Source organism: Acinonyx jubatus, chromosome B4 (assembly GCF_027475565.1).
Source record: "Acinonyx jubatus isolate Ajub_Pintada_27869175 chromosome B4, VMU_Ajub_asm_v1.0, whole genome shotgun sequence".
NCBI lineage: Eukaryota > Metazoa > Chordata > Mammalia > Carnivora > Felidae > Acinonyx > Acinonyx jubatus.
In genome coordinates, this window is record NC_069387.1 from 121428790 (window position 1) to 121451915 (window position 23126).

Below are 23126 nucleotides of genomic sequence, written 5' to 3' on the forward strand. Positions count from 1 at the left end.
ATAAAAATTCTGCAGCACAAGTATGTTCCAAAGATTGTGTAGGACAAATTTATACCAAAAATTATTCATACCCTCTCCAAAGTTCATCTTCAACTTGGTAATTTTTTATCTGCTAAATCCAGCGATTCTGAACCAACAAGATAACTGGACTCCCATTTCGAATGTCATAACAGAGTTTACCACAAATTATTGGTGACAATGCCCATTCAAGGGTAGAGTGTGTCTTGTGTCTAAATTATGGAAGAACAGGCTTGCAGAAGAGCATCATTATGCACCTGACATCGGAACCAATGAAGATTGTACCTTGGTCACAGTGCTTTTGAAGGCCAGGAGCAGAATCCACACAAATCAACTTACGCAAAAGAGGAATTTACAGGGAGTACCCTAGGGTAGCACCATGGCAGGAAATACAAGCAGACTTCCCAAGGACCCAGAATCAAAACCTGAAGACAGCAAGGTCAAAGCAGCCTCTTCCTCTAATCCTCTGAGACTATGTGATCTCTCACGTTGCTTTTCTCTGTGCATCTGTTTTCTCTTTGTCTCTTTCTCTCTCTCTCTCTCTCTCTCTCTCTCTCTCTCTCTCTCTCTCTCCCTCTCTCCCTCTCTCCCTCTCTCCCAACTTTTAATGTTTCTCTTTGCATCTTGGGGGTACACAGCTCCCTTTTCTTAGATCAACATCACCCTCCACTCCCAAAGAAGAAAGGATCTGACCAACCCAGAGGAGTCCACGTGTCCACATATAAGCCAGTCAATGATGGCCAGGGAGGGTGGCGACATATTGGGAACATGGTTGCCAGGGTAGGGGCAGAGTAGTTGTTAAAGAAGAAAGATGGGAGAGATGCCCCCACAGTATCTATTTCTCAAGAATCATGTGAGCCCTTCATAAATCTGAAGGAGATCCAACATTCTTGCTACCTTTAAGCCCAACCAAATCCTGACAATCCAAACATGGGAAGTTATTGCTACTTTCACTTCCTTCCAAAGCCTGGAGGAAGAAACATAGAGATTCCAGATAAAATCAGTACAGGACAGCCGGCGAAGTTTGAATTTCAGTGAATCCTTCTTCAGCACCAGTGTGCCCCAAACATTACACGGGGCATACTTACACTAAAATGTATTTGTTGATCTGAAATTCAAATTCACGTGGTGTCCTGTGCTTTCATAGGCTCAATCTGAGCAGGATGAAAGGACAGAATGTAATTGTGATTAACGTTTATTGCCTCTGGGCACATTTGCATGTGATAACTGTTGTTGCCATTTTCATGGTGTTTGACAGTTTTAAAATGCTGTCCCCTATATGGATGCATGTGACATTCATAGCCCAGCAGTGAGGCACCAATCGTGTAGACAGGAACCTTTCATTGCTACAGGGCAGGGTCTGTGGGTCACTCCCAACATCTTCCAACCCCAGAGCTGCACGTTCCCACCTTAGATGGAGCCAGAGGGCTCACGGATGTAACAAATCTTTTGTGAGGAATGCCAATTCTTTCTTTTCTCTTCCTTTTGTCAGGCAACCTGTCAGTTTACTTCTTCTGGCATCTGGAGCTGTGTTTGCCAAGAGGGCTATGACGGAGATGGCCTTCTGTGCTATGGAAATGCAGCTGTGGTAAGTGAGCAAGACAAGCTCTTGTGCAGAATAATAAAGACAAAAGTCTTTTAGAAACTAAACAAAACTCTTCGCTAGGATGCCTTTACAGTGCTCTGCCAATCATTTGCTCCAGGAGATTCCCTACGAAGCAAGCTGCTTCGTGCAGATGTCATATGTGTTCTGTGGGTCACAAACCTAAAGGCTGCTGAGGGCTCACTTTTGTTTGGTACCTTCTATGCACCAAGCAGGGGGACTTCTTTCTTGGTGTCCTACCTCTTCCCGTTCGCAAACTTCCCTAATGAGCAGCTAACTGACCCTGCTAGCTCTCTAGAAGACAATCTAAGCTAACCTGCCCGCGGGCCTCAGCGGCAGAGTGGGGGATCCAGCCCGAGGCTGTGTAAGCGCAGGGCTCAGGCACTTAGCCACCAGGGCCGAGTACTCAGGGAGAGGGCCGTGCACATCACACCGAATTGTCCTCGCTCAGACGTGGTCTGTCTCCCCAACCTCAGGACTGTGAACGCTTGAGGGCAGATCTTTGTCTTGTCTCCTACTTCGCTCCCAGTGTTTACAAAGAGTTGTTGAATGAGAAATAAATCGATAAATGTTCTCATTTCATTTTGTTCAACTTGCTGCACTTTGCTTCCTGCCCCTCCTCTCTGCTGAAACCACCCGGACCATAGTCCTCGGGGCTGCGCCCCCTTCCCACCCAAGCCTCGCCCCAGCCTGCGTTCCCCTGGGCTGATGGCCCATCTGGCCCTCGGTCTTCCTGCCTCTTCAGGGTCCTGCCCACCCTTCACTTTACGCTCTTCCTTCTACTCACCCTGTCGGGCCAGGAGCTCCTGACACCCAGATCATGGAGGGGTGACCCAACATTTTCTCACTGCCCATGAGCCTCGCGTCCTAAAACCTAAGCCCCAACACTCTGCTTTCACGATGCCCTCTCCTCAACAGAAAGCAAGATGAGGTCCAAACCCTTAGCCCGGCGCTCCGGGCATCTCTACGCGGGCTCCACTCACTTAGCCCAGCCATCCGGTTACCTGTTCCACTCGCCTCTCCCACAGACCCTGGCCTCCTCTCCCCATCTTCCTGCCATCAACTCACGTCCCACCTGCACCCCCTCTCCCTTGGAGCAGCCCCCTCAGGAGATCACTCATGCATCTCAACTCTTGCCCTTGTCAGTTTACTAATTCGCTATCTGATAGGTATTTACTAACTCATTTAATAACCTCAGCTACTTTCAAAAAGGAGTGGAGACAACTCTAAGATTTATTGCCTCTGTGCATATTTGCATATGTAACCATTGTGGCCATTTTCATGGTGTTTAATAGTTTTAAAATGCTGTCCCCTACACGGATGCATGTGGCATTCATCACCCCAGCAGCAAGGCATCATCATATTCATTTTTCAGACGAGACACCTGAGTTCTCAGAGAGGTTAAGTGACGTGCCCAAGATCGCACTGGTAGTAAAGGGCAGACTCAGGAAATGAACCCTAAACTCAAGGGCCAGAGTTTCCCCTACCACACCTGCACATGTCACTGATCTAATGGCACTGCCTTCAAAGTCTTAACTTCCCCCAAACAAGTAAAAGTTGTGTGAGGACAGAAGTCATCTTTTCCTTTTTGTGTCTTTTACCCTCCCTTCACTCCAACCTGGTGCCCACCACAGCGGCTCAGTATACATGTTCATTAACACATTCCACGGTAGAGAAATGCAAAGTAGGAGTGGCTAAGACGGAGCATGGCCCACATCACAGCTTCTATTCTAAGCACTTTAAAACCTTAAGTCCTCCAAATTTCACATCAACCTATCAGTTGGAGCTTTTATTATCCCCATCTTATAGACAAGAAAATTGAGGCCCAGAGAGACTAAGTAACTTGCCTAAGCAATTAGGAAATGACCAAACCAGAGTGAAAACCGGGGTGGTTGGGCCCTGCCTCCCAAGCCACTACTCAAGGTTGGCTCTGAAAGAGGGCTGCCATTGAGCCCTGTGGCCCTCCATGAGGTTGGGTGCCATGTTCTTAACAACTCAATTCCAATTTGGAAGAACTTCAGGTGGTTGTTCTGTCTGAAGTTTCTGGAATTCCTTCTTTGCCTCAAATATAGAGGGTAATGGAGCCACTAAGTGTGAAAGAAATGCGCAGCTCTGGCAACGTGGAAATTCAACCAGCTGGGGCTCCCATTCATGCTGGAAACAAATGAGCCCAGCCATAGGAAGGCTAAGTGCGTGCTACTCAGACACGCACTGTGGTTATGCTTCTCATTCATTGTTCCTTTTCTCGTGTTCTCTCTCATCTCTCCCTCCCTCGCTTGCACAACATGAATAAGGAGTTGTCATTTCTCTCTGCGGCAGCTATATTTAACCAGTGGATAAATGTGAGTACCTTTGTTGGAATGTAGGAAATGTACATAATTTTAGAAATTTGGAATGCATGGAACAGAAAACCGAAAGGAGGGGAGCTGGTAGGAAGGAAGGAAGGCAATCGTCCAGAGCAGTGGCTCTCCACGCTGACTGCACTTTAGGATCACTTTGAATAGCCATGCTGAGGCTCCCACCTGCACACCCTCTGATTCGATTGGCCAGAGGTTTACCCTGGACATCATGCATTGTAAGAGCTTCCCGGGTGATTCTAGCACGCAACCAGGGCTAAAAACTTCTGGTCTAGGTTAAGCCGGAGGCGTCAACTTTTCAACCAATTCAAATGTATACATATAGCTTCTCGCATCAAGAGGTCTTTGTGAAAAGTCAGCATATCATTATTGCAATTCACCGAGTTGGATTTGGTATTCATAGTTGCAATCTGGGGTAATCCATGTGCACTTAGCTGTCAGACCAACATGCCTAGAGGAGCTTTTTCTTCTCCCCTGGAAAGTTCTATAATGCAGAATCCAATCCCCGCTGTACCAGTTGTCTGAATCTCTCTCATCTTTGCATGGATGGACCAAGGTCCCTTCACAACCAGTGTTTTATTCCCTTTGAGAAGACACGTGCCAAGATAGGTAATCCACTCTGGGATGGCCCCTTACTGTGTAGGGCCTCTCTGCCCCCACCACATGGAAGGGCAGGGACTGAGAATCCTATTGTACAATGATGATTTCCATGTAGACTAACCCCACATGCGTAAGCTTGCCCGGTGGTGAAGTGGACCCAGCTCATCACAATACACAAGAACACATCCTCCCCAACCCTACTTTCAATACTTGAAATCAGTCATGGCGGGAGGGTACACACCACAGAAATCAGGGAACACTACAAATGAAGGCTTTTTGTTTGTTTTCCTGGGAGCAGCTGTTAAACCTAAGCGCACCACTTCTACCTAGAACTGGCTCTAGGGAAGAACGAAAAGTAGGTTAAGTTTGATTTCAGGCCTCCAGTGTGTCCCCCATGCTGAAATGCTTCCCATAACCTTCCCACCATCCTTATTCCAAGGGCATCCAAGGGTTCCCAAGGTTCTCCGCACATACATGTGCACACACACCCACACACACATGATCAGCAAGATGGTGCTCTGATTCTTTGTTTAGACTAAAGGGCAAATGACTGATCATGACTCAAAGTCTGACTGGAGGATCAGGAAAATGTGCCTTTTGACAAAACTCACAATTTAAATCAGAAGAATGTATCTCATAAGAGCATAGGGGGCACCAGCCAGTGGGTGGGATGGATTTGGGAAAGGGGTCCCTAAGACCTTTCCAGTATCCCTGAAATTACTTTGCATGGGAAGTTTTCATCTCTGCCAAGCATTCAGCCAGCCCTGTCTGTCCTCTAATGTGAATCAGGCCTACTTTCCTTCCCTCCTATGATTCAGAATGCTTCTCTACAAGCCATGCTGTCAGCCGCCTCAAACCTCACTGTCCTTGTGCCCTCCCCGCAAGCTATTGAGAACATGGACCAAGATGAAAAAGCCTTTTGGTTGTCCAAGAGCAATATTCCAGCCCTAATAAAGTAGGTATTATGTATTTAATTCTTCACGATATCTTATGAGCATCAGTATGAAGGAAGTTCAGTGGAGGGAGGTCACGTGGTCCTTGAGATCCGTGAAACTCAAATGTTCCAGAACTCTCCTACCCCAGAATGATAACAGTTAACGTTATTGACAGCCAACTCTGTGCTAACTGCCTTAGGTGTAACTCAGTTCATCCTCCCAGTAACCCTATGAGATGGGCATTAAAATTAGACCTATTTTAGAGATGTGCAAACTGAGGCAAGGGTGATTAAGTAACTAACCCAAGGTTTCATGGCTGATAATTGCAGGGGAAGAGGTTCTGGCTCCAGAACCTATTTTCTTAACTACTCAATGATACTGCCTCATGCATGGATCCTTCACTGTAGCCATTACGGACTGTCGTTTCAGATACCATGTGCTACTAGGCACATACAGAGTGGCAGATCTGTGGGCTCTGTCACCTTCTGACATGCTGGCAACGTCTTTGCAGGGCAACTTCCTTCACCTGGCAAAGGCAGATGGGGTAAGAGAATGTTGTAATTTGACTGTTTAGTGGAGATGTGTCATCTGTGTTCATGCTGCCCTCTTAACAATTTCTGTGTTGTGGAAATGTCCAAACATGAGCAAACATGGATCAAGAATAGAACTTCCATGTAGGCATCACCTAGCTTCAACAACTGCCCACATATATTCATACACACACACACACACACACACACACACAGGTGTGCACACACACATTACTCTGTAGTAGTGATCCTATAAAATGTGCACCCCCCCCCCCACCCACTGGTTGGTCATGTGGCTCCTTCCAACAGACCGCAAACTGATCCACAAAGGCAAATCTTTCCATTGTCCTGGGTAAATGTTATGCAATTTCACAACTTTGGTTATTTGTATATGGTTAACTAAAAGCTGATTACTGGTAACCTACTAGAGACGTTAGAGATTGCTAAAATTGTATTTTACGTCGGGGTGGATCAACAAATATCTGTTGAGCACCTTCTACGTGGAGTTAGGGCAATGCCAGAGCCCCATAGAGCTTGCCCTCTGGCCCTTACTGCCGTGTGTCAGGACTTAGATTCCGTCTTCATCAGGAAGTCTGGCTGCCCTGCTGCATAGGGCAGTGTTTTATAGCTCTTTATGTGAACTGCACAAGATGAAAATGATGATTCTGCTAGAAAGTGGGAACTGCCACATCAGTGGACCCTGGGCCACAGTCAAAAATGTCTTAGAATTACTGCTCTGAAACATTTTTACCTTCCTACTCATCGGCGTGAGCACTGTGAAAAGGGTCTATGCCTAGACTTACCAGAATGTATGTACTTCATCAGATCAGTCTTTTTAGAAAGCCAAAAAGAGTTGCATACAGCCCATGGATTCTTTACATATTATAATAATTCCAGTGCATTACATACATATATCAATGTGTTGTTTTCCATAAGTGTTTAATTTTTTTATGTTTATTTAGTTTTGAGAGAGAGAGAGACAGAGCACGAGCGGGGAGGGGTAGAGAGAGAGGGAGACACAGAATCTGAAGCAGGTTCCAGGTTCCAAGCTGTCAGCACAGAGCCTGATGTGGGGCTCAACCCCATGAACCACGAGATCATGACCCGAGCCCAAGTCAGACATTTAACCACCTGAGCCACCCAGGCATCCCTTCCTTCAGTGTTTTAGCTGATTCTCTTAGCAAGCATTTATTGAACACCCATCCTGGGCAGGCTAATCGCAGGTTCTATACATTCTGAGACAAATCAATTGGGACCCTTGACCTGGAGGAACTAACCACCAGAGACACATTTTTAATGAGTTCCTATGTCTGATATAAATGTCTCCCTTTAACCAAAAGAGATGTGCAGGGTGGCCAGGAATGCTTATTTCAGGGATTCTGCTGATGTAACTTGGGAGCTGCTCAGGGTGAGACGAGTCCCCTTCTGCACCTAGGGTCCCAGAAGGGATTTTAAATAAAGGGTAATGGTGAGGAGAAGAAGAAAGAAAAGTAGAGAGAATGGAGTCCCAGTTGTGTCATGGTTAGTTGGTGACTGGGTTAGTGGGTAGGTGGGGTAATCAATGCTCTTGAAAAGTAGCTGGATGCTGATCAGGAAAGTCGGTTACTGTCCCCATTAGTTTGCTAAGGCTGCTTTCACCACGCGCCACAAAGCGAGTGGCTCAAACAACAGAGAATTTTGTCTCAAGGTTCTGGAGGCCAGAAGTCCAAGATCGAGGTGTGAGCAAGATTTGTTCCCAAGGGCTGTGGAAGGAGCTCTTCCAGCCTCTCTCCTTGGCTTGGACATGGCCTTCTTCACGCTCACACAGTGTTCTCCCTGTACAGCTATGTCCAAATTTCCTCTTCTTATAAGAACACCAGCCATATTGAACTAAGACCTACCATAATGATCTCATTTTAATGTGATTACCTCTATAAAGACCCTATTTCCAAATAGGTCCCATTCTGAGGTACTAGGGGTTAGGACTCCAATGTATGAATATTGAGGACACAATTCAACCCACACAACACTGTCTACACTGCTTTTCAAACTGCAGGATCACTTTGGTGAGCCTCAACCAGCACTCTCTGAATGAAATAGAAAAGACAAGAATTGGTATTCTGGGACCTCCCAAATAGTAGAGGAAAGTATCACTTCATTTTGATTGTGTGCGTGTGTGTGTGTGTGTGTGTGTGTGTGTGTGTGTGTGTGTGTGTGTGATGTCTAGTGTGTCACAATTAAGGACATTTCTAGCTTTGGGTCATAATCCAAACTGTGAGAGTTGCTACTGCTCAAGAAGTGTAAAACCCAGAAACACTTTCAGTCCGTGGATGTACGACTCTAAGGACACTCACCTTCCCATGGTGGCTTGCATTTACAGAATATCACAATCGAAGGAGCATCTGTCATTGACAGCGACAATGCAGCCACAAATGGCGTGATACACATCATCAACAAGGTACAGACTTGCAATGTTTCACACATCCTGTTCTGTGTCTTTTGCAGGGACAGCCGACCCTTAATGTAAAAGTAACCTGTGTTGTGCTCCATGACTTTAGTGTTAAAACTGTTTAGAGGCTCTGTTCATTCGGTCAGACTCAGCCTATTTATTCAGGCTATATTCTGCCACGGGCCCTACATCAAGGATGGTCACCTAGATTATATTTCTTACTTATGAGGATATCTTAATCAAGAACTGGAGGAGAAGCAAGGGGTTATGTATAGTTTTCCTCTCCCCTTTCTGCATTGTTGCACCCTAAAAAGATGGGGGGAAGGAAGGCCCTAGAAAAAAATGGAAAAGGGTAGAGAAGGTATTTTGAAATTTTCATTTTCTTCTAAGACACAATTCAACGGTACTCAAAGGTATGTGATAAAAAAAAAAAAAACATAGTGTGAAATGGGAGTTTAAGCTATCCTGTAATTTTCAGTTACTATATTAGGATTTTCATTGAAAATTAAGGTGAGAAGTGAGGGTACATTGGGAACTTTTGAAAGGTGGGAGATTGGAAAAGACAATTAACTAATAGCATTTTAACTAAAATTATCCTCACTTGGCACTTATATACTCACTTTTGATTTTAATTTACAGAAAAGTTCAACTATTTCTATTCAGAAAAGAGAGGCAATTTTAAGACTCCTAGATGCGTTACTTTGTAAAAACCTTGCAATTTCTTTGTATTACTGAGAGGCATTAAGAAAAACATTTTTGAGCAACTGATTCATCACTTGCACAGAAATATGTTGGGTTTATGACTTTTTTTTTAATGTCTATTTACTTAGAGTGGGGGAGGGAGGGAGGGAGAGCGAGAGAGCGAGAGAGCGAGAGAGCGAGAGAGAGAGAGAGAGAGAGAGAGAATCCCAAGCAGGCTCCTCACTGTCAGCGCAGAGCCTGACGCGGGGCTTGAACACATGAACCGTGAGATCACGACCGGAGCCGAAATCAGGAATCAGACGCTTAACCGACTGAGCCACACAGGCGCCCTGGGCTTATGAAGAACATTACTTAGCAAGGGTATTTTTCTTCTCCAATCCTGGCTTTCCAAAGGACTAAAAACCTTTTTGGAAAACATAAAATTACCCCGTCTCATTTACACACCTTGTTAGTACAGCGATACCTCAGTCTGTCTCCTGAATTGAGTATTATCATGGGGCCAGTTCAGGTCTCACCTCCTCTTTCAAGCCTTCCTTCATCCCTGCGGCCCATATCATCAAGGATGCCGTGTACTATCTGGGTACCAGCCCGTAGCTAGCTATGTGACCTTGGGCAAGCCACAAAACCAATCTGAGCCTCATTTTTCTCCTCTGGTAAGAATTAAATAACACCCTCTCTCTCGATGCCTGCTGCCCAGCAGGCCTTCCCTCCACAAATGCTGGTTTTATGCTTTTCTCCTTCCTCTGTCCTCCCATGGGATGAACTGGGTGTATGGTTCATCCAGCACACGATGCCCTCCCACCTGACGGCAGGTCCCGGGGGGTGGGCCACACCGCTGTGTTCCTCAGCTGCAGTGGCACCCAGCCTCGTCCACGGTGACAGTTAGGATGGTTGACAGCCCAGCAGGTACAGGGCACCGTACAAAATATCCCGTCACGTTCTCTCATTTAATTTTTACACCGGCCCTAAGAAAATAGACGTGACTGTCCTCACGTCACAAATAGGACAGATAAGGGGCACCCAGGTGGCTCAGTCAGTTAAGCGTCAATTCTTGATTTCAGCTCAGGTCATGATCTCACGGTTCGTGAGTTCGAGCCCCGCGTCGGGCTCGGCACTGACAGTGCGGAGCCTGCTTGGGATTCTCTCTGTCTCCCTCTCTCTCTCCCTGTCCCTCCCTCGCTCGTGCTTGCTCTCTCTCAAAATAAATAAATAAATAAACACTCTTTTTAAAAACTGAGACAACTAAGGCCCCTCATGGTTAAATAACTGGATTGAGGAAGAAGTTATGTGACCGCAAAAGATTCCTGGACACCTGTCAACTGGCTCAAGGTCTCTGCTTAGCCTCTGGGTTGCGCTGGCCCCCTAAGGACCTCCTATACCCGCCCTTGGACCTTCGTCAGGGCCACCAGGAACACTTGTACAAGTTGTGCCGTGTATAAAGGCACCTGGCTAAAACCCAGCCCACTTCACTCCCCAGGCTGTGCACCCATTTGGTATCACCAAGTGTCAGAGGAAATGGTGCCCTTTTTAAAATGCGCAGAGAGGGGCGCCTGGGTGGCTTGGTCGGTTAAGCGTCCGACTTCGGCTCAGGTTATGATCTCACGGTCCGTGAGTTCGAGCCCCGCGTCGGGCTCTGTGCTGACAGCTCAGAGCCTGGAGCCTGTTTCAGATTCTGTGTCTCCCTCTCTCTCTGCCCCTCCCCTGTTCATGCTCTGTCTCTCTCTGTCTCAAAAATAAATAAACGTTAAAAAAAAATTTTTAAATGCACAGAGGCACTCTTCATTGCATATTGTCACGTGACATGAACCTACGTACCAGAGGGCAACAAGCCCTGCTGACACATGCTAACAGAGTTTGGGGGCTTCCTTCCCCAGGTTCTGGTGCCTCGAAGAAGTCTAACTGGCTCCCTACCAAACCTGCTCACGCGGCTGGACCAGATGCCCAACTATTCCATCTTCCGGGGCTACATCATTGTAGGTACCACATTCTCTGCATGACCCACTTGCTCAGGTTACCTGGCAATGAGAATCCCTCATGCGTTCTTGTCTCCCTCCATTGCAGCAATATAATCTGGCAAGTGCGATCGAGGCAGCTGATGCTTATACAGTGTTTGCTCCAAACAACGACGCCATTGAGAATTACATCCGGGAGAAGAGGATTGCGACTCTAGTAGGTATTGGGAAGGATAACCAGGCAAATTATTTTCTGAACATTCAAACTCAACCTCTTTCCATCCATCAGTCACGTGCCATCTCACTCTTTCAATCAAAACTTCCTTGTCCATGTGCAGACACTTAACGTAAACCCGCACCGAGACTTTCTCCGCTTTCTTGTTTCATTCATACCCATGGAAGCACACACTGGGGCCCTTGGACATGAGGACGCAGGTGTCCCAGGAACCTGGAAGGATCCTCATAGTCACCCTCCTTCCCGGCCCTGCCTCTCTGGCCCCGGGCCACTGAGATGTCTGCGGCAAGGACGGAGAGAAAGTGGGTGGTCTCTGTCTTCATCGTCTTCTCCCACCTCTGTCCTTCCTGGTTTCTAACATCTGGGGCTACACAGCCCAAATTTGTCAAAGGATTTTGCCAAAGAATGCAGAGCTCCAATATGATACTGTCTGCCTCAAAACCCTTGAATGCATCCCCATCTCAGTTCAGACTACCTCCCCAGATATCTAAGGCCTCCGTTAACTGGCCACCATTCATCCTCTATTCGGTGGTGGCTCCGGAATTTTCACATAGGGGCCGGGGGTTGCCCTGCCCCCAGCCCCCTGCTCCATGATGAGAGGACATGTTTGAAGGTGTATTTGCACAGCAAGCACACAGCTTTCTTTCCCTTACATCTTCAAATAGGGTGACTGAGCCCCAGATACTAACGAAATGCAGACTTACCTGTGAAGCCCCTTAGTGTCATCCTTGGGCCCACCCATTCTCTGCAGAAACCACGTGGTCTAACCGGAGGGACAGTCTCAGAGACCCTAAACAAGCCAAGATGTGTTTGGTGCCTTTGTTCATATCTACCCACACATGCAGACACACATGTGCACACACACGTGTGTGCATACACACACACACACACACACACACACACACACTGCCCTTTTGCCTTCACTACCTCCTGAGTCTCCCTACCTATTCTTCAAGTCCACTCTGACTGCCTCAGGGAAGCTGGCCCTGGCCACCAGAGCCTTCAGAAAATCTCCCCTGCCTCTGAATTCAGACCATTTGCACACCCCTGCAGTACTATCTGGGTGAATTGACCTTTCAAGTGAGCGAACCTTAGCTCTCCAAGTAGATTATAAACTCCATGAAGTCAGGGACACTGTGCTAGATTTTTGTGACTTGCATATTGAAAAAACAGGACACCTGGGATGGGATCAGGATCCTGGGATCTCCTCTGCCCTGCCCCAGTCCCTTTGAATGTGTCCAGTGGAAAATATTCTTTTCCTCCCCTGGGATGAAACTTCAGGCAATCCCACAACTTTTCCATTTTTCCCAAAAGTCCTATGACCATGTGAAGTCACAAACACAGTCTCAATTAAGTTAAAAAAATTCCAGTAATAATCAACATGTCAAACTGGATTTCAAATCACATCTCTCACTGTTCCCTGCTGGGGCTTTGTCTAGGTGAGAAACTGGAGGAGGGGGCTTGTTCTTGAATCAACCAGGGTCCATCAGGAGACAGAAGCCATACCGAAGAGAGTTTAATATCATGAATTGTTGATCGGGTACAAAGCTGTGTAAACATAACTGAAAGGTTAAAAGGAGGGAGAGAGAAGTCACAGAGGTAGCAGTAGCAGGAAGCATCTAGACCCAAAAGGCTGGAAGAGCAAAGGGAAGAGGTTAGAATTACTAAAATTTAGAGAAATGCAGAGGAAGAGCCTCTCGGAGCTGTAACTCCAACCTCTGAGGAGGGGGTAATGTTCACCTGGCGTCTCTGACCCTGGAGGAGGGTCCCTGGGGGTCCAGGACCCAGACTCCAGCAGAGGGTGTTGCCTGGCAGGGGCTGAGAAGCCCTTCCCTCCAGATCCAGCTGCCCCTCCGGGGTGCAGAGCGGGGCTTGGGTGATGCCCATAGAAACAGGAAGCAAACAGAAGGAGGAAATCCCTTATCCCTCCTTCAGTTCTAATAGGCCTCACAGTCTCCTTCTAGCACTTTCTACTGGCAGAACCTACCAGGAGCCCAGGCAAAGGAAAACTGTGGACTGCGGTCACAGCTGCGGCATCACAAAAGCAGAGTGTGGAGGGTGGGTTCGGGGTTCCCAGGAGGAGAACTGAAAAGGGTAGGAAGGGTCTTACCTAACTGGTACCATCTTGAGATGCCATTGCTGTTTCTGGGCCAGGTCAGGGTTTCAAAGCATGCTCTCTCTCCCCCTCCCTCTTCCTACCCTCTCCCCACTTTGGTGGGTCCTTCGGAGACCCCACCCATCACCAGCGGTCTCTGACTGCTGTCCCCTGACCTGTGTGCATGCATCCTACTGCTGTAGTTATTTATCTCCTCCTTGGACCCTAAGCATCCAGAACCCGCCTCCGGCTTTTCCCCAGGGGGAGCCTGTCTGCCCCAGTGAGCACCCATCTAAGATAGGACCTAAGGCCCCAGTTCTCTCAGAGAACCACACATCTGGTCCACAGGACACACATCCTCTCTCGTCCCAGGCCAGCGCTGGGAGTGCTGGCCTGTCCACCATCCTCCCCCCTCCACCCTGCCAGCCAGCTATGGCATGAGATTGCTCAGCTCTGAGTATAACCTGGTCCCACAGGTCACCCTATCTGCAGGGCACACAGATCATGTTCTTCAAAACATCCCATCGAATCTCCTCTTGTAGCCCCTGAGGCGAAAGGCAGGCTGGGGTGTGGGGACCCTCTCTTCACAGCACGTCTCTTCAAAGAAATCATCTCAGTCTGGGTTTTAGGGTCACGTCAGGAGTTCCTGACCATCCCACATGGAAGACCGGCCAAGTCCGAGGTATTGCGTCTCAGATTTAGTATTTAACATCTATCGCTTCATGATGTCTTGGCAAAAACTTGCAGTTCAACAAGCTGTTGCTCTTGTGATCCCCACGGTGCCTGGCAAGTGACTGGGACAGGCTGACCTATGGGTTGACTCTCAGTTCTGTGTGTTGCCCAGGAGGAGGACGTGCTCAGGTATCACGTGGTCTTGGAGGAGAAACTCCTGAAGAACAACCTGCACAACGGCATGCACCGGGAGACCATGCTGGGCTTTTCCTACTTCATCGGCTTCTTCCTCCGTGACGACCAGGTGCGATCCTTTTACTTATCACCCAGGAAGGAGGGGTGCCTGGGCAGCCCAGTCACTTAAGCGTCCGACTCTTGGTTTCGGCTCAGGTCATGATCTCATGGGTTTCGTGGGTTCGAGCCCCGCCTCGGGCTCTGCCCTGGCAGCATGGAGCCTGCTTGGGATTCTCTCTCTCTCCCTCTCTCTCTGCCCCTCCCCTGCTCCCGCTGTCTCTATCTCTCTCAAAATAAATATATAAACCAAAAAACAAAACCAAAACAACAAGAATGACAGGAATGAGGGTCTTAGCACCAATCCACCATCATCACTTCCATGTTGAAACAAATCTCACCAGTGCTTCCTCCGCCTTATCCACAAAAGACAGTTGCCTATGTTCCACCGTAAAGAGAAAACAGACTGTCAAGCTTCAACACACTCCCTGTTACCAGCCTCGGGACAATCAGTGCAGCTTCACTAATCACGGTATTTGAATTCCAGCAGTCACAGGTGCCCTTTGACAGTGATTCCTAACAAACCCAACAGACAGTCCCTGAGCACTCTCTAAGATAACAGTGGACATGGCAGCAAACCCCAACTCCCAGGACATGGCACTGGCTGAGGGGGCCAAGTGACACGTGGAGTCCAGCAGCCAAATGAGTAACGTCATGATTGCCTGATTGCACAGACCGCGGTCCTGGGACCGACTGCCCCCACACGGATGCTCAGTATTTACCTCACACAACCCCTAATTATTTCAAAGTCTTCAGGATTCATGAGAAAGAATTGATGAGACTAAACATTTGAAGTATTTCAAGTGTAGGGGCTCCTGAGTGGCTCAGTTGGTTAAATGTCCAACTGTGGCTCAGGTCAAGATCTCACAGTTTGTGAGTTCGAGCCCTGCATTGGGCTCTGTGCTGACAGCTCAGAGCCTGGAACCTGCTTCAGATTCTTTGTCTCCCTCTCTCTCTCTCTCTCTGCCCCTCCCCTGCTCTCTCTCTCTCTCTCTCTCTCTCTGTCTCTTTCTCTCAAAAATAAACATTAAAAAAATTTTAATTTAAAAAAAATAAAATAAAAATAAAGTGCTTCAAGTGTAATTCTATTTAAATATTTCAAACATCAAGGAAGATCAGTTTATGAAAATTCAGCAAGAAACTCACGGGGTGATTCTAGTATAAATTCTCCTAAGGAAAACTAATAAAAACAAATTATTGTTTAAGATAACCTAGGTGTTCTGTGAAAAGGAAAGTTTAATCACAGACATTTTTGAACAATAACATTATTGGAGCCTTTCAAAAAGTGCAATCCTGGGGCACCTGGGTGGTTCAGTCAGTTAAACATCTGACTTGAGTTCAGGTCTAACAGTTCATGGGTTCGAGCCCTGCATCAGGCTCTGTGCTGACAGCTCAGAGCCTGGAGCCTGCTTGGCATTCTGTGTCTCCCTCTCTCTCTCTGCCACTCCCCTACTTGTACTCTCCCTCTCTCTCTCTCTCCCTCTCAAAAATAAATAAACTTTAAAAAATAAAAATAAAAAAGTGCAATCTTAAAAGCAATGCTCTCAATGGTATTGTCATTGAACCACAAGTTAATTTTTGTGTGCGTTTTGTTTTAACCTGCTTGGGTTAAAAAAAAAAAAGAGCTTGAGTCTTACAGAATAATCTAACTCCAAATATTCTCCTCTGACTCCTGTAAATAATCCCACCTATTGTACAATAACTTTGAAGAGATCCTTTTAGATACATTTTCTTATTTTTCCCATTAAGCAAGTTTTGATTGGTAAATAACTTATTTTTTTGTTTTTATCCATATCATTTTTTTAAAGGTTTATTTGTTTTTGAGAGAGAGAGTTTGTGAGAGTATGCAAGTGGAGGAGGGGCAAAGAGAAAGAAGGACAGAGGATCCGAAGTGGGCTCTGTGCGGACAGTAGAAAGCCCAACATGGGATTCGAACCCATGAACGGTGAGATCATGACCTGAGCCGAAGTCGGACGCTTAACCGACTGAGCCACCCAGGCACACCGAACTGTATCATTTCTTATTTCATCACAGAAAGACGAATTTTCTAATGCATTTAGTTGGAGCAGTTTCAACTCTGTCACGATTATTTTCCATTTGCTCGGAAATTCTTTGATCTAGAGAAATCTTACAATAGAGGCTTTATCCTAAAATAAACAAATAGTTCTCTTACAGTCAAGGTTTTGCTTTTATTGATAACTCATTTGCTTTCTCTTAGGACAACGGAGTTGTAGGAAACATCTCTCTAATCGAGTAAAGTTGTGTTCAAATAAAAATTTTATTTTTTATTTTAATTTTTTTTTAACATTTATTTATTTTTGAGACAGGGAGAGACAGAGCATGAACAGGGGAGGGTCAGAGAGAGGGAGACACAGAATCTGAAGCAGGCTCCAGGCTCTGAGCTGTCAGTACAGAGCCCGACGCGGGGCTCGAACTCACAGACCGCGAGATCATGACCTGAGCCGAAGTTGGCCACTTAACCGACTGAGCCACCCAGGCGCCCCTCAAATAAAAATTTTAATGCAGCCTGTAATTCCTTGAGTACATCTCACCATGAAGATGATTCAGACTTTCTTCATGCAAATCAACAGTATTACAGCATCAGAAGTTCTGCCATTTTGATATTTTTTAAAGTGTTCAGTGTCTCAGAATTCTGGAAGTTTGTGGTGCAACCACCATTCAACACGACCAGTAAAGTTCCCGGCTAGTCTTACAGATCTACACAGACGCTAGAACACCTGTGGAGCTCGGCCGTGATTTACCTCAACACCCAGTGGAAAGTCACCTGACTTCAAATAAACATAAGGGACTTCAACATTCCATGGGAGTTCAAGTTTCAGCACTTGGAAGAATCATTTTAATATTGCTGCTGTGGGGAGTCTGAGGATGTTATTAATCATTTTGAAGCCCTTATTGGTTACAAACTTAACTTTTTCTTAGTGCACTGAAGATTTCCCCTTCTCCCAACTCTCTCTCTCTCTCTCTCTCTCTCTCTCTCTCACACACACACACACACACACACACACACACACACACAGAGAGACCAATTTTTTAAAGAACCATTTGTTTCCAGTTTTATTAGTTACATTAATGAACGAATTAGTAAATTCCCTTGTTTTGTATTACTCAGTCATTAAGGTATCCTCTCCTTAAAAAAAATCAAAATAAAGCAAGTTATAGCTCAAAGTTGAATTGGAGTTAGCAGCCTTTCATGAAGAACCTCTGAGCATTCACCACACACTGGGAAATGATACTATCTAGTGGAACTCTTCTCACAAACAAAAACACTAAAAAAATGCTAGTTATTTTTTTTTCTTAAGTGCCCGTCACTTGGCCTTTGTGAGGGTTGCTTGCCAATTAACCATAGAGATGTGCTAAAAGGCCAGTGAGTCTCATTCTCCACATCTTCGTTTTGGAAGGCATTCACACCTCCAGGACCACCAGTCCACAGCACAGCTGAGCACGTCCGTGGTGCCATTTTGCCAGTGGAACTAACATAACAATCATGATTCAGAATTCCTCAAATGGTCATAAACCACCTAATGTGAGAGGTGGAGTGAAACCTTAGAGATTCTCTAGAACAGCCTCTTCCTTTTACAAAAGAGGAAGTTGAGATTTAGAGAGGAAAAACCATTGGCCCATCGTCATACAACAAGTTGGTGCCAGGTGCGAGACTGTTACTTAGACTCTCCTCCCTTAGGAGGGCCTTTTCCACTACAGTGTGTTACCTTCCAGGTGAATACTGGAATATCTCCTAGGTTGTTGTGATATTGTTGCCTCCAATCCCGATCTTCCCTATTTCCCTTGAAATCACTACACTAAAACTCACATTTAACCCTCTTGGTTATAGCTCTACGTAAATGAGGCTCCAATAAACTACACCAATGCAGCCACTGACAAGGGAGTGATCCATGGTTTGGGGAAAGTTCTGGAAATTCAGAAGAATAGATGTGACAACAACGACACTACGATTGTACAAGTAAGTTATATCCAAGGCCAATGATGCAACTGTTGGCTTAGTTTTTTATAAATTTTTTAAGCATAAGTTTCATCTATCAGGGTATCTCAATTCAGTTGAAAAACACTGAGTGAGCATCTCTGATGTACAAAAAAGCAGAATCAGCTTGGCTCTACAAAGGTATATAAGACATGATCCCTACCCCAATGGACTCAAAATCTGGTGCAATAAATTGTACCTTTAGTACCTGGGAACGTGCCTGGGGGGTTGCATTGAGCAGAATTCTCAAGCCATGGTCTTCGTCAAAGGGAAAACAAGCCATGCCTAGCGCAGGCTCAGAGGGGGGCTATGGTCCACCTATGGCAGATATTGGCCAAACCTGGTCTATGAGGAGAGAAAATAAAGAGGTGGATTATTTCAGTGTAACATAAGATGCAGTAATGGAGACTTTTCAGTCCATGAGATAGTGTAGGATCTTTCTCGATAGTAATAGCTGCTGACATTTTGGGGGTGCTTAATGTGCCAGGCACTGCACATATTCTATGTGGTTTTAATGGTTTTACACAGGTTAATAATACACATGTTACATGTACCATGCTCACAATACCCTACAAAATAGGTACTATTACTATCCCCATTTTGCAGATGGGGAAAATGAGCCACAGAGAGGCTAAGTAATGCACCAGGTTCACAGAGCTAGCAAGTGGCAGATAAGGAGTTAAAATCCAGGTAGTCTGGCCCCAGAGCCAGAACCCTGAACAACTACACCATCCTGTCTGGTGCGAGCCAAGTTAAGAACCAGTCACACTGACCTCCTCCTGTTCTAGGAATGGGTCACATTTAAAATTTTCTGTCATTCCTAACTAGTGCTCATTGTTTTACAATAGTATCTATTAGCTCCGTACTGACCCCTCAGCTCCCCGTGCTCCCAAGGCCAGCACGGTGTGTGACACATCCTCTCAGTCTGGGAATCTCGACAAATTCACTAAATAATGGGTTTTCCGTGAAGGAGGGCTGTTGTTAAAGGAATTGGGATGTAAGTGAGGTAAGAGGATAATTAGTACCAGAGAGTAGAGGAAAGCAATGCTAAGACATCCCAGACCTCAAGTAGTTGAAGGGCTTATCTAAATGAACAGGAAAGAAGCTGATCTGATGGGCTCCCCTAATATCTTTCTGAGTTTCAATTCTATATGCTAATACCTTCAGCTTCAAGGTCTGGAAAATACTTTGCAGTAAAAGCAATAACCATGAAATGTTCACTTTGCCTCTGTGTTTTACCAAGGGAAAATGTGGGAAGTGTTCCCAGCAGCCGATCTGCCCACCTGGAACTAAACCACTAGTAAGTATTTTGTCTTCTTTTATAAAATAGTTTCCAGATACTAGGCGGTCTGAATTAGAAAATGAACCTCAAGCATATCTCATTTTCTCTGCCCTCATCCCTGTATTTTAGTCCCTGCGTTTTAATTTAATTTTACCTTCTTATATTACATGCATCTTTCTAAAGTCTTGAATCCATTTTTTTTTTGGACCAAAGTAAAATTTAATTAGTACATAAATAGAAGCCGGGGTTCATATCATTCGATGCACAATGCAGGAAGAGATTTTTCACTTTCTATATCTGTCACATCCCAGAAGCCAGTTGAGGATAAGAGCAAGAAATCTTATCAGAGAAGGCAGACTCTATATCCAAACAACATCCAATCTGGATGAGTTTCCTTTTAGTTGAAGTTACAACTTCCTCTAAGAAACAGATGGCAAACTTGGGAGAAGTAAACATGTCTTTGAATTGATTACTAATCTATGTTTCTCGTAGCTATTTATTATAAGAGCCAGTCCTGATAATGTTCCAATCGTTACCAAAAAAAATAGATGGGGAGCACCTGTGTGGCTCAGTCAGTTAAGCGTCTGACTTCTGCTCAGGTCATGATCTCACAGTTCGTGGGTTTGAGCCCTACATCTCTGTGCTGACAGCTCAGAGCCTGGAGCCTGCTTCAGATTCTGTGTCTCCCTCTCTCTGGCCCTCCCCCACCCACCCTTTGTGTGTGTGTGTGTGTGTGTGTGTGTGTGTGTGTGTGTGTGTGTATCAAAACTAAACATAAAAACATTTTTTTTAAATAGATGCTTATGCACCTTCCATAGCATGAGAATAAAAATTTTTAATGATGGGGCACCTTGGTGGCTTAGTTAAGCATCCAACTCTTGGTTTTGGTTCAGGTCATGATCTCAGGGTCATGAGATCAAGCCCTTCCATGCCCAATGGAGCATGCTTCGGATTCTCTCTCTCTCTCTCCCTCACGTTGTCTCTCGAAAGAAAGAAAGAAAGAAAGAAAGAAAGAAAGAAAGAAAGAAAGAAAGAAAGAGAAAGAGAGAGAAAGAAAGAAAGAAAAAGAAAGAGAGAGAGAAAGAAAGAAAAAGAAAGAAGGAAAAGAAAGAAAGAAAGAAAGAAAGAAAGAAAGAAAGAAAGAAAGAAAGAAAGAAAGAAAGAAAGAAAGAAAGAAGGAAGGAAAACTTATAATGAAAACAATGCTGATTCTCTCACTGGAGTTTTAATCTGGTACATTACAGGATATTTTTATCTAGTTTACAACTTTTCCTACAACTTCTCCTGAGTTAGTTTTCTAGACAAAAGTTCTGTTTACAGAGTACCACCTTAAGGTATCCTAATTTGGATTTTCCCGGCTTTCACTTCTGGCAGTCAACATTGTGATTTTGTGTCTCCTTTCTGACAAAGCAGCTCCAAGAAACCAACCCCCTCCCTTTCCAGAACATTTCAGTCAGAGAAACAGCGATATGTCACCCACGTACTTTCTCCTAGGGGCTGGAACTTCTTCTTCCCCAAAACGTTGACATCGTTTCTATTGCATAGGGCGAAGAGACAAGGAGATGTATCTACACCTTTTATTTCATGGGCAAGCGATCCGTGTTCATTGGGTGCCAGCCAAACTGTATGAAAACCGTCATTGTGAGTATAAGGATTGAATCGCCCTTCCAATTCCTGCAGCAGATGGGGAAATGTAATCATATGTCATATTTTTCAGATGCCTTCACATGTATTCCTTCCGCCTCTCCTCTTCCTCCTCATCATCCCCACTCCCGTTGTCATCGTCATTCAAGGTAGTGGTGGTTAACAGTAAAACTCAGGCCAGCCCTGTAAGTCGGGAAACAGGTAAAAGCTGCAATATTCAATTGTGTGGTGAAGAAACAGAAGGACTGAGACGCTAGAAGGACCATCTCATTGTTGCGACAGGGTGAAATGCCCTGTGAGTGTGCTTGCATGCAAAGGGATGGAGAAGACAGCCAGCTCCCTAATAAGGGAAAGAGAAGGTACACCTGCTTGTTTAGAAAACGAACCCCAGAGCTAAGTACGTCTGTGCTGTTGCTTTGGGATCTGCAGGAAAAGTCTTTATAACTTCCTGCCCTGCTTCTCTCCCGGAAGACTAGGCATAGCCCCTGCCTATCCTACAGAAAGCAAGGTGGTCTGGCCCTCAAGCTGCAGCGCTTTTGTGGGCTTTTTTGGTTTTTGTTTTCCAGGATCCAGAAATGTTTTATTGGAACACAGCCATGCTCCTGCATTTACTTTCTTACTGAAGTAGAATTAACATACAATGTTATATTTCCTTTCACCAGTACAACAGGTGAATCAACAATTCTACAGGTGGAATCTAAAAACAAAACAAAGGAACCAAGAAACAAACCAAAAACATAGACTCTTAAAACACAGAGAACACCGTTGCCACGGAGGGTGGGGAATGAAATAGGTGAAGGGGACTATGAGGTACAAACTCCCAGTTATAAAGTAAGACACGGGGATGCAAAGTACAGCATAGGGACTATAGTTAGGAATATGCAGTAGCATCGTATGGTGACAGATGGTGACTGTGCTTATTGAGGCCACCACTGAGTGACGTAGACATTTGTGTTTTGGCGAACTCAAGAATAAGAGGCAGAGGCGATGGGGATTAAAGATGACGCTCATCATGAGGAGCACTGAGTAATATATGGAACTGTCCAATCACTATAGTGCACACCTGAAATTACAATAACATTATATGCTAGCTATAGTGGAATTAAAATGAAAACCTTAATAAAAATTTTAGAAAAGTAAAAAAAGCACACAGCCAGGAGGGCTTCCCTTAACTCCAAGAGATTCATTTATAAAATGCAGAAGGCTTCCCCTGCAAAGGCGTCTCACCCTCGGAACCAGTGGGGACGACATAAGGCACACCATAAGGCTGAGCTTGGAGGGAGGGGCCCCGGGTCCTGGATGGTGACCACAGCTGACACATCCCCCTCCACCCCTGCATCACCTGCATTATTCTTTTCTCTGTTCCTGATGCCCTCTTTTCCCGCTGGTCTTCATCCCCGCCTCTCGCTGACCTTTCTGCTTTCCCTCCTTCCTGCCTTCCACTCCTTCCCGCTCAGGGTACCTCTCATGCACTGTTAGAGCTCCGGACAAAACCCGGGGATGGAGGTGTGGCCGCCTCCCTCCAAGCCTAGCCTTGTCCCCCCTGGTTGCAGACGAGAGAATGCTGTGCCGGCTTCTTTGGCCCCCAGTGCCAGCCCTGCCCAGGGAAAGCCGAGAACGTCTGCTTTGGAAACGGGATCTGCTTGGACGGGCTGAACGGCACGGGCGTGTGCGAGTGTGGAGAGGGCTTCGGGGGCACGGCCTGTGAGACCTGCACCGAGGGCAAGTACGGCCCCCAATGCGACCAAGGTGCGCACCCCCCTCCCCACCCCGGCAGGCCCACGC

At 45.9% G+C, this 23126-nt stretch overlaps 1 protein-coding gene across 1 annotated transcript in view; it reads left to right on the forward strand.

The window, feature by feature from the left end:
• Positions 1 to 23126, forward strand: part of STAB2 (stabilin 2) — a 165129-nt gene that overhangs the window by 85479 nt on the left and 56524 nt on the right. Inside the window, exons 27-38 of the mRNA XM_015068803.3 lie at positions 1511 to 1606; positions 3916 to 3963; positions 5397 to 5533; positions 5943 to 6057; positions 8403 to 8480; positions 11048 to 11146; positions 11235 to 11342; positions 14300 to 14431; positions 18269 to 18397; positions 19659 to 19715; positions 21243 to 21338; positions 22895 to 23090. Coding sequence (XP_014924289.2) covers positions 1511 to 1606; positions 3916 to 3963; positions 5397 to 5533; positions 5943 to 6057; positions 8403 to 8480; positions 11048 to 11146; positions 11235 to 11342; positions 14300 to 14431; positions 18269 to 18397; positions 19659 to 19715; positions 21243 to 21338; positions 22895 to 23090 — 1291 coding nt within the window. The remainder of the gene's footprint in view (positions 1 to 1510; positions 1607 to 3915; positions 3964 to 5396; positions 5534 to 5942; positions 6058 to 8402; positions 8481 to 11047; positions 11147 to 11234; positions 11343 to 14299; positions 14432 to 18268; positions 18398 to 19658; positions 19716 to 21242; positions 21339 to 22894; positions 23091 to 23126) is intronic.